Source organism: Dufourea novaeangliae, unplaced genomic scaffold (genome assembly GCF_001272555.1).
Source record: "Dufourea novaeangliae isolate 0120121106 unplaced genomic scaffold, ASM127255v1 scaffold208, whole genome shotgun sequence".
Taxonomy (NCBI): Eukaryota; Metazoa; Arthropoda; class Insecta; order Hymenoptera; family Halictidae; genus Dufourea; species Dufourea novaeangliae.
The window spans coordinates 1847016-1857825 of record NW_015374114.1 but is presented as its reverse complement, the minus strand read 5'-3'; the positions used below and the strand labels follow the sequence as shown (position 1 = coordinate 1857825).

The following is a 10810-nucleotide window of genomic DNA, read 5'->3' as shown; positions in this document are numbered from 1 at the left end:
CCTTGTTCTTGTTCGACGCGTACTATCTGCTCTGAAAATATTAATCGCCTTGTGCCCACCCACCAAGATGGCTCCTTTATGGGGCAATACTCGATGTTTGACGTGAAGTTATTTACACACACCTAGAGTTAAAGGTTTAGCAGGCCGAATTTTGGACGTTTAATCGGTGTATCGTAAAAATCACAGATCGTGGGGGAGCGTGTGGCCGTGTAACGACGAAGGATCGATCGAGTCGACGAAGGAAAAAAATTCGTCACAGGACGGCCGGTTAGTGTACTAAAGTTCACCCGTCGAACGAAAATCTGTACAGGTAGCATAGCCTTTTTGATGCCTTCCTCGCGATACTTTTAGTGATTGCGTCGATCCTCATCAACCGAATTGTGTACGTGTTCTTTATGAATTATATACGAGTTCGTGTGTCTCTGCTCGAATATCTCTCCCGATTCCCGGGATACTCGTCCGTGTCGAAATTGACCGCGGTTGTGTACAATGTATATTGATCTATTCGTAGCTGTCATTTCTACATAAAATAATTTCTGTTTCTGCCGCACGAACTCGCGTCTCGTTAATTTCTCCGTTGACTCCACCGACGACGTTCTGCAGATTATTTCGGTATTAAATGGAACCACGAAAAAAATTCGATAAAACGATGAATCTGCGTCGCAGATAGAAATGCTCTGTCGTTGCTGGAAAATAGGTGCACGTTATTTTCTTTGATACTTTAATCGAGAGTAGTGCCTTCGTAACATTCGTGAACTGTAATCTTGTATTGACTCTAATTTATTGGATAGGTGCACGTTATTTGCGTGAAAATTAATGTGGAATCTACTTTGGGGAGATCTTTCTTATTCTCTTAAGCTGAATCCATAACCTGTGAGATGGATGGAACAATTTATATGTGTTCCTAATAACTTACATTGATGTAAAAATTATACTTGGTGGTAACAATACAGTGAGATAATAAACCCAGCAAGGCTATGAAGAAAGATCCCAATGGTTAACAAAGGCTATTGTATCAATAGGGACCTGATGGCTCTCCTTATGCCATATAAAGCATTCTTCTTCTAAATTATAGTTGAGTTCATAAGGTTTGGCTGATATAAAAAATTCAGGGGTAACTCCTATTATACCACTTGTTTTCCTTCCAGCTTCAGTTTCTTAACAGATGTTAATAATTGCTACATATAAATTAATCAATTAGATATCTTAAGGATAGATTAAGAAATTGTCCTCATTACCTTATGATATCTTTCAGTTGCCCTGCAATATGTAATGGAAAATGAGAAACCTCATTTTAAATGATTGAAGTGGGAGTTAATTGCTCCAAAATCACAGCCTTAGAAATAATCCTGATCGATTAAAACTTATGAACTTAAGTATAGCTTCTTTTTGGATAAGTTTCTTATATTTTTGAAACTCTTAAGACAGTCCTAAATACGAAGAGCCTATAGGATTTGTTACTTTACTACATTGTCATTAGCAAGTATATCTTGTATGTCATGTCTTTTCAACTGTGAATATTATTTTTCTAGATACGCAGTGCCATTCCAAAGAATTATTGCTCACAGTTGTGCTAAATCATACATGCTATGCTTACCACAGAATACCAAGTCTTGAGATTCTCAGAGGTCTGTGTTATTAATTTTTAATGGTGTACAGCTGTTACTCCCAACACTCGGATCATTCTAGGCTAAAGAAGCTCAAATGAGATTCCAACAAATAACACTTGCCTGTAATTATTTATATAAAAATTTGAGTATAACACACCAATTCAGAGCATGATATTCAAATGCTATGAAGGAAAGGAGAAAATAGAATGAGAAAGCAGATTGTTAAAAATGTTACCAAAGGGAGATAATGCTGGTTTTCATACAAATTTTTAGATCTGACATAATGACCAAAGGAACAAAGAGAGATTTTTAATAGTTGCACAGGTAAATGGGCAAGCAGAACTATTAATAGTGGTACTTAAAGATGTCCTGAGGAAAACTTGGAGGAAAGAAGATTTTTATTTTCACACTTATTAATCGTATAAGTGATCTAATTGTATTAAGCTTTAAAAAAATGGCAAGGAAAAGTGATAACACCAAGACTATCAACGTCGCCGTTGTTGGTCTTTCCGGTACTGAGAAAGATAAGGGACAAGTCGGCGTTGGAAAATCGTGTCTCTGTAATCGTTTCATGCGTTCATTGAACGATGATTATAACGTGGACCATATATCAGTGTTGTCACAGGTAATTGTCAAATAGCATTGATTACATAGCCACGACAACTTTCGGTGATTGCCGTTATTAATAGTTACTATTTCTTTTTGCAGTCGGATTTTAGTGGTCGTGTCGTAAATAATGATCATTTCTTATATTGGGGTGAAGTAACAAAAGCATCAGAAGATGGAACTGATTATCAGTTTCAAGTGATAGAACATACTGAATTTATAGATGATGCATCTTTTCAGCCTTTTAAAGGTGGCAAAATGGAACCTTACGCGAAAAGATGCGCGGCTACCAAAATTACCAGTGCAGAAAAGCTCATGTACATTTGCAAAAATCAATTAGGTATAGAAAAAGAATACGAACAGAAAGTCTTACCTGATGGTAAATTAAATATCGATGGTTTTTTGTGTGTATTCGATGTAAGCGTCGTTCCGAATAGAGCCATAGAAAAACAAGTTGAAATAGTGGCAAACATATTAAACAATTTGATGAAAACCAAAAAGCCTATAGTTTTGGTGACAACTAAAAATGACGATGCAAATGAACAGTATGTAAAAGAGGCAGAAAAATTGGTGATGCGTAAGGAGTACAAGAGTTCCATTTTGGTAATTGAAACTTCTGCACATGAAAACATTAACATCGATCTGACGTTTATAGTTTTGGCTCAATTAATCGATAAAACCAAAGCGCGCAGTAAAGTAACAGCTTTTGCTGAGGCAGCCAGGGCTAGAAAAGAACTTCTTGATGCTTCTACAGAATCATTACAAAGATTGATTCGAATACATATTACTGACTATAGAGCATTATGGTCTCAAGCATCCAAGAAGTTAGCACAGCACAAAGAATTTGCAACGTTTGTGGAATTATTTGGTACTGACGCGACCCAAAGATTGTTCAGGAGACACATTAAGAAATTAAAGGATGAGCAAATAGCAAAGAAAATTCAAGGATATTTGGATATGTTGCCTGATATTCTGCATGAAATATGCCCTGATGTAACAAACTTAATCAACGAGTACGTTTTTATAAGAATTACCCAATTCATAATGTGGGTTCATTTAATCTGTAAATTTTATTTTTACAGAGAATGGTCTGCAGTGCAACAATATATTAAAGAACATCCTGATTTTCATCAATATTTCTATGAATGTCCCGAAGATATTCCATGGATTGATTGTGATTTTGGTGAAAATAATGGAACAAAGATCCCTTATGATGTTCTTGAAACCCCAGAAGCTGAAACTGTCTTTAAAAATCATATAAATGTTTTGCAACAAGAACAACGACGATTAGAGTAAGTATTATCATTTTGTTGTCAAAGGTGATTGCTAAATATATAGGCAAACTGATATTTCTGGTTACATTTTACAATAACTAAGATATGCTGAATTTTTGCTATTTACAAATAGCAAACAAACTGGTTCATTGCTGCATATATTTCAATGTAATCATTAAAATTACACAACCGTTCAGCATTTTAGAAAGTAATATCCATGTGCAATACACTAATGCTTTGCTTCATTCTGGGTGGCGTTTCTTTGTGCAGACTTCCTAAAAGGTAAATTCTGCTTTTTTACTGCTTCGTAATATGCTATAGTATATATTTATTTATTACTTAAAATAATAGATTAATAGCTTTAATAACATTTTTTCATTATTCTGTATTTTTAGTATAGATAAGTGAATGCTTAATGATAAGTGGTAGATGAGTGAATGATGAACAGAAGAATTTACTTAATCTGTAAGTTGTCATATAAATTTAACGTTTGTCATTTATTAGATGGAAAAAGCAGTTTAAACAGCTGTTGGAAGAAACCGGGTATGTTACACCAGGGAAACACTTATCGGAGGTTAGAGTACTTTTTATGGGTAGGGAATGCTTTGAAGCTCTTTCTCACCATGATTGTCAAGAAATATACGACCAACATCAAAAGGAAATTATCGAAAAAGCAAAGCATAATTTCCAAGTAAATAAATATACAATGTGTTATGAGAAATGTATATGCACTGTCCTGTATTGTTATTTTTATTTTGTATTTCAGGAATTATTACTAGAACATGCTGATTTGTTCTATCACTTCAAGAGTATAGCTCCATCTGGAACAATAACACAAGATGATATTAAAGAAATAACAGATGCGTTAGTCGACGATTTTAGGTATGTAATTCAGTCAATATCATTTTCATTTTAAAGGGTATTTACGAATAATATATAATAGCTTCTTTTGGTGCATAGGTATAAAGCTTTAGATAGGTTGGATCAAGATAGAAAATTAATGCTTTTCCAACATTTGGGTTTTGTACATTGTCCTATAAGAGAGCACTGTCCAGCCTATCCAAATTGTATGGATGCTCTTATAGAACGAATACTTGGAACAAGAGCCCATAGGTGACTACATTTTGCAATTAAACGAAAATTGCGTTTGTATATGCTCAGTGTTACTAAATGTATGATTACGCAGGCCTTCTTCTTGGAACCACAGTAGTCAGTGGCAATTAACATCCGATAACAATCAATTAAATTTAGTTATACTTGGAAGTAATGGCCTTGGCGAGGAATTTGCTCGTGAGATTAGAGCCCAGACGGAAGATGATGAAGTGGAGATTGACTGTCAGTTATATACGCTTGGATATCGGATAATTGACGGTGATGTTGGGCTACCACATAATTCATTTACTACGTCTGATTTCATGCCTCATGGTACACACTGATTTCATATTTATTATGGATCGAATTTTCTGAAACAAACATTTGTAAAGTAATTGTTTGCATTTATAGGATCATTTTGCATTTATTCGAACGAAGATTCGTTCGAATATATTCGTTCCTCTCTAGAGAAGACATTATTGTCAAATTTAGAGCAGGAAGATCGATTGCCATTTCAAGGATTACCAATTGTCATTATGTTCGTGCCAGAATCCACTATAGATGAAATGGAAGCAATAAGACTTAGGCAGGAGGGTCAGAATCTTGCTGATAGGTATTATTTATAGCCTTCAAACTTCTTTACACATTTAAAGAATCATCTAGTTAAGCTATTGATTTTACGATAGTTTACAATGTCCGTTCATCGATGTCTGCATTGAAGACTTGGAGCAGGATAAAAGATTCCCTACTGCGCTTGTGAAAGATGCACTGCAACAACTTATACAATCCATAAATCACAGAGCTGGGTTTTTGAATATTTACCAAAGCGTCATTGAATGTTTAGAACCTGATATTAGGTACTGTAATGTTTGACTTTAGTATGTTCTACAAAAAATCGATTTACAGAAATTTATTGCGTTTGTTTTGTAGAATAATAATGTGTATGTTTTGTGGAGATCCTTATTCCGTGGAGAACGTACTTGGTCCTTTGCTTAATCATCAGTGTTGTTTTCTGAGTGGGGATCGATCAATCGTTCTGGAAACTTTCTTAGGAGAGTCAAAACGAAGGGTCGAAGTTATAATTTCCAGTTTCCATGGGGCGAATGCATTTAGAGACGAGTTGGTGCATGGTTTCATATTGGTTTATTCGACCAAGAGGAAAGCATCGCTCGCGACTCTTAAGTATGTAGAGCAGAAATGTTGTCATCTACTTCTTATTCGTTGAATCTTAATGTTTTTGAACTTAATGAAATTATATGTTAACACAGTACCCTTTACAGTGCATTCTCTATGAATATACCAAACTTACCAATACAAATAATGGCTGTAACAGATACTGGAGGTGCTAATGCTTTCTTCAGTAATGATTTAAGTCATTTACTCATCACGGAGGGGAATGCAACTGCAGATAGACTACAAGCACATTTTATGACCTCAGCGTCCAGTTGCCAACAAAAAAGTATTGTTATATCTTACAAATAGTTGCTTGCAAACGGTAGTATTCTGTTAAAACTTACATTTGAATGTTGTTTTTTTTTTTAATTATAGCGGCCTTTTATACACCGTTTTTCAAAGAAGTATGGGAAAAGAAACCAGAAATCGAACAAGCGTTTAACATGGAGGAGCCAGGTAACTTGAACGACAGCGGCGAAGGAACACTGGAGTATTCCGCATTGCACCCTATGCCTCCACCACGACACGAAAGTTACCATCTTCAGACACCAGATGATGGGTAAGTAATCTTAGAACGATATTTCAAACACTACTTAACGTGTATCAATTAACGTGAATTTGTCTCTTGTTGTTCAAAAGTCTAACGTGAAGCAGTATGTCTGTAACTTTCAGAAGCGGTTCCGAGTCGTACGAGCAGTTAACTCCTGACGGTGAGCAATTCGCAGACAATAGAGCCACATCTAGTGACGACAGCGATATTTACATCCAAGTAGATTTGTGTCGAGAAGAGAGAGAAAGAGAACTGTTAAAGGCCGGCGACATGGCAAACAAGCTACCCGGTTAGTTTTATATCTATGACTATGCAGTATATTATACATGTAGTATTTTATATGATGCTCTTTATACTTATTTGTTTCAGCAGGTTGGGTGAAGCATTCATTTGTTCATCAGGATGGAGTGACAAATAGCTACCCTCACAGAGCATTTACTACGGGCAGACGGCATATTTCACAACCGAAGCCGCGGCCAAAGGGAAACAGTCAGACGTTAAAACAGCCCGGTAAAATTAATCTGAAAGACTTCTCGAACGTAACAGACGCAATAGCTAGAATGACAATAGGAGAGAAAGACGAGCACGGCCCTAAAATGACAATGGGTCACGCTCCTCTTGCTACGCCTGAATTGGTAGACCTTGGTTCTGAATATGCCCAAGTTAAAGACGTTGTACCAAGCCTGTATCCTTCTTACGACGGTGATTACATGTACGCTTCGGTGCAAGATTCCATTGGGAACAATAAGCCTAAGCTCCGCAATAGACGCGAGAAAGGACAACTTTGTAAGTATTCAGTGAGAAAAAATTTCGTTTAATTTATTTATTGATAGAGATAAATTAATCATTAATCGTTTTTTTACTACAGCATACAACGATTCTGATTCGGAATGGAGCTCTTTGGAAAGACAGAAGGTAGCTGATGTCTTAGGTACAGCGAATAAGAAACCAGCGACGCACAAAAGAATACGTAAGAAACGCACCGCCATACCTGTCGCAGCACCCAAAGTTCCATTTTTGGCTAGTATGGGAAGCGGAGATGGTATTGTTGGCCTCAATTATAATGTTAAGGAAGAAAAAAATTGGCGAGTAGATCCTGTAGAAAGGGGTACGTATTAACAATAATATTTCTTTTAAAGTTATTTAAAATTTTGTTTCATTATATATATTGGATACATTGGAATTGTTATATGTCGTCTCCTTCACGCAGTATCTAGTGACACACCAGACTCGTCAGAGTCCAGTGATCCGGAACATACTTCAAGATCGAGATCCAAACAATATAAACATATGCCTGCTAGTTTACGAAAACGATCTGGGAATTCGTTGCCGCAACAACACCTCGCTGCAACGCTACAGCACCAGTTCAACATGAAACATGTAGCTCAAGACATGTTTAGTGCTTCCTGTAAGTGACTAAAATTTTAATACATTATTTTAAATAGAATAATAGTTCTTGAAGCCTTTGATGTTATGTCTAGTAATATTTTTGCATGTTGAAAAATATAAGAAATATAAATTTTCCGTTTTATGTGATGCTTCTTGTCCACTATATACTTTTCTTCTCTGCTTTTCGAAAAGAGTAATCAACATCGTTTCGTATATAATTCTCTAGTGATATTGGTAGTTGAGGACTGCTTTTGTTTTGTGTTAAATCTGTTCAAAATTACGGAAATCGACAATTTTGTACTTCATGTAAGAATGTAGATTTCTTTGTATATTATTATGTAAGCTTGTTTAGACAATGTACAACAGGAGGAGGTTTGTTCACATAGAATTTGCTATTATCTTGTGTCAGTTATTGCATGGACTTATTGTTATTCTAGCCAAGCAAAGGAGTGACAATACCTTTCGAAACATTCCAGATGACGAATCCAGCTTAGACGTGTCATCTCCACGAGAGATTAATTCTCCAAGCGTAAGTAGTATGAATATTTAAAAAATCAAAGGTGTCAAAAGTCCTCTGGGAAATATATTAACAGCATATTTTCTTAGTTTGGTATCTTGAACAAGGTCAAAGATGGAGACAAATTGAATAGAAAAAAGGACAAGCAGAAAGCAAAAGAAGATGAGAAGTTGGAAAAACGTCGGCAAAAGGAGGAGAAGCTCAAGAAGCACGCAGAAAAAGAAAAGGAAAGGGAGAAGAAGAAACAGGAGAAAATAAAACAGTCTAAAGGACCTGGTGGCACATTAAGTCAGGCGCAACAGCAACCATTAATCGAGGACTTTGCCCAAAGTGAAACGAATCGAATACCTTTGTTCCTTGAAAAATGTGTACAATTTATTGAAGATGAAGGGCTAGATTCTGAAGGAATCTACAGAGTTCCTGGAAACAGAGCTCACGTTGAACTTCTCTTTCAGAAGTTCGAGGAAGGTAAACTTCTTTACAACTATCTTTTAAACAATAATCTATTCATACATTTAGTGAATTGTTTTTCTCGCATTTAATTGTAATAGATGAAAATGTGGATATACATTCATTGGATATACCAGTAAACGCGGTCGCAACAGCTTTAAAGGACTTCTTTTCAAAACGGCTGCCACCTTTAATTGATAAAGAACGTATGAGCGAACTCGAGGATATATCGGGTAACTTGTTAATATTTGTGTAGTATCTATGTTAAAAAATGGATCCTTAATTTATCTTTTTTTCTTGGGCTTAGGAGCTCGCGGAATAAGTAAACCTATGTCCGCCACATGTATGAATATGGAAGGTAAGTGATGCTGTTTAAATTTACTAAAAGGAATTAATTGGATTATGCCCTAATACAAAATCTTATGAATCTATTACAGATCGAAGTTGCAGGTTATTGGCATTACGCTTAATGCTCAACAAGCTGAACCCAGTAAACTTTGATGTACTAAAATTCATCTTCCATCATTTTGTAAAGTAAGTCTTAAAATTCGTTCAAATCAACGCCTAGAGTTCTATTCAACTTAGTATCATATTACAATATAATTATTTTCTTATATTTCTCCAGAGTGGCCGAAAATTGCAAGTTGAACAGTATGGACAGTAAAAATTTGGCAATTTGCTGGTGGCCTACGTTATTACCTATAGAATTTAACGATCTCGGCAGATTCGAGGCGATGAGGCCATATTTGGAGGACGTCGTTCAAACGATGATCGATCAATATCCTTTCCTGTTTTGTGGTGAAGAAGCCATTGTAATGGTGTAGTGAAAGACCTACATGTAGCTTCGAGTCTTACAGGAGAGTTTCGTATGAGCAACGGGAAGCATTCTTCAGTTGCGTTGCTTCAGATTAACTCGACTAACAGTTTCAGTCCTTGCGATCGCGAAATAACGATCGGTCACGCTATAGTTTATACTCATTCTATCGTAGTACGTTTTGGCTACGACTATATAGGTTAATTCGCATGACACAAACAGGAAAAAATGATGACCGAACAAATTAATTTAAGCTGACATGCTCGTGTCCATCTGGAAGTGTGACTGGAGGGATGATAGATCGAAGGTCCTAAATTACGGCTGTTTACAGGCCCGATAATAACGCGAATAATATGAAGTCAATCCATGTGTCATAAACAGTATGCATGTATCATGTTGGATGTATTCAGAGCGATGTATTTATTAACATATATTTAGACGTAAGATTCGATATTTGATAATAGCGAATAATCGTAGTGGGCTCGATGTTGCTTTTTTATCTGATCTTCTTTCGTTCGTTTTTTGTTCTTACATATTTTTAGAGAGAGAGAGAGAGAGAGAGAGAGAGAGAGAGAGAGAGAGAGAAAGAGAGAGAGAAAGAGACATGGCAATCTTGTAAAAGGATACTCGTATTCTTAAGGAAAACAAAGACGCGTTAGAGACACTACCACGAAACAAAAAAAACAAAGGTATGAAACATTACGTAAGAAGTTTCTCTCATCTAAACGTATTTTATATAGCAACGATATCAAAAGAGTGCTTGAAGTGTTTGACTCGAATAGTTTCATCTTGCAGATCATACGATTATCTCTTAATTTCGACAAAATTTTTTAAATTTTGTACTGTTTTTTTTCTTCTTTTGGCAATATTTACAGAAACCTCGTCGATGTGAATCTTTTCCTCGAACAAGTAATCGAAAATACTCAGCTTGTATTGATACGGCTGTACAAGCTCGTTGGTGATACACAATCCATAATATATCCATTCCGTCTAAATGATAAAAAAAAAAAACGAAAAAAAAGGGGTTTGAGGGGTGATGGGGATAGAAATGAACGAAGAAAGCGTTACATGTAATCAAGACTTTTTTCAAAAGACGCGCTACGGAGACTGAGCGTATATCGCGAAGGAAGATTTTAAGGATATCGATACGGTTCTAATTCTTAAGGTATACCATGAGGATTCTCGGACTCGATGCACGAGTCATCGGGAGTCGGTAAACGCTAAGAACAATACTTAGACATTTTTTCAGGTTTCATAAAGCGAACGTGTACATAATATTATAAGATTGTAAGCTACGAGAAGTTCATAACGAAGATCGACTAACGATACTCTCGA

General features: G+C 36.0%; 1 protein-coding gene across 6 annotated transcripts; it reads left to right on the top strand.

The window, feature by feature from the left end:
* The first annotated feature begins 97 nt into the window (after positions 1-97).
* LOC107191019 (rho GTPase-activating protein 190) lies at positions 98-10008 on the top strand. 6 transcript variants are annotated; one of them, XM_015579946.1, is made up of 24 exons: positions 98-267; positions 1533-2235; positions 2319-3229; positions 3299-3508; positions 3761-3772; positions 3995-4181; positions 4257-4372; positions 4451-4603; positions 4677-4915; positions 4994-5195; positions 5269-5439; positions 5513-5764; positions 5863-6041; positions 6131-6314; positions 6410-6594; positions 6678-7091; positions 7174-7413; positions 7516-7713; positions 8171-8223; positions 8301-8679; positions 8763-8894; positions 8969-9019; positions 9099-9195; positions 9287-10008. In XM_015579946.1, the coding sequence occupies exons 2-24, from the start codon at positions 2065-2067 to the stop codon at positions 9483-9485; spliced, it is 4935 nt and encodes a 1644-aa protein (XP_015435432.1). In that variant the 5' UTR covers positions 98-267; positions 1533-2064; the 3' UTR covers positions 9486-10008. The 6 variants fall into 6 exon arrangements, with proteins under 6 accessions (XP_015435432.1, XP_015435430.1, XP_015435431.1 ...); XM_015579944.1 differs by having other exon boundaries at positions 8132-8223; XM_015579945.1 differs by having other exon boundaries at positions 6675-7091.
* The last annotated feature ends 802 nt before the right edge of the window (positions 10009-10810 follow it).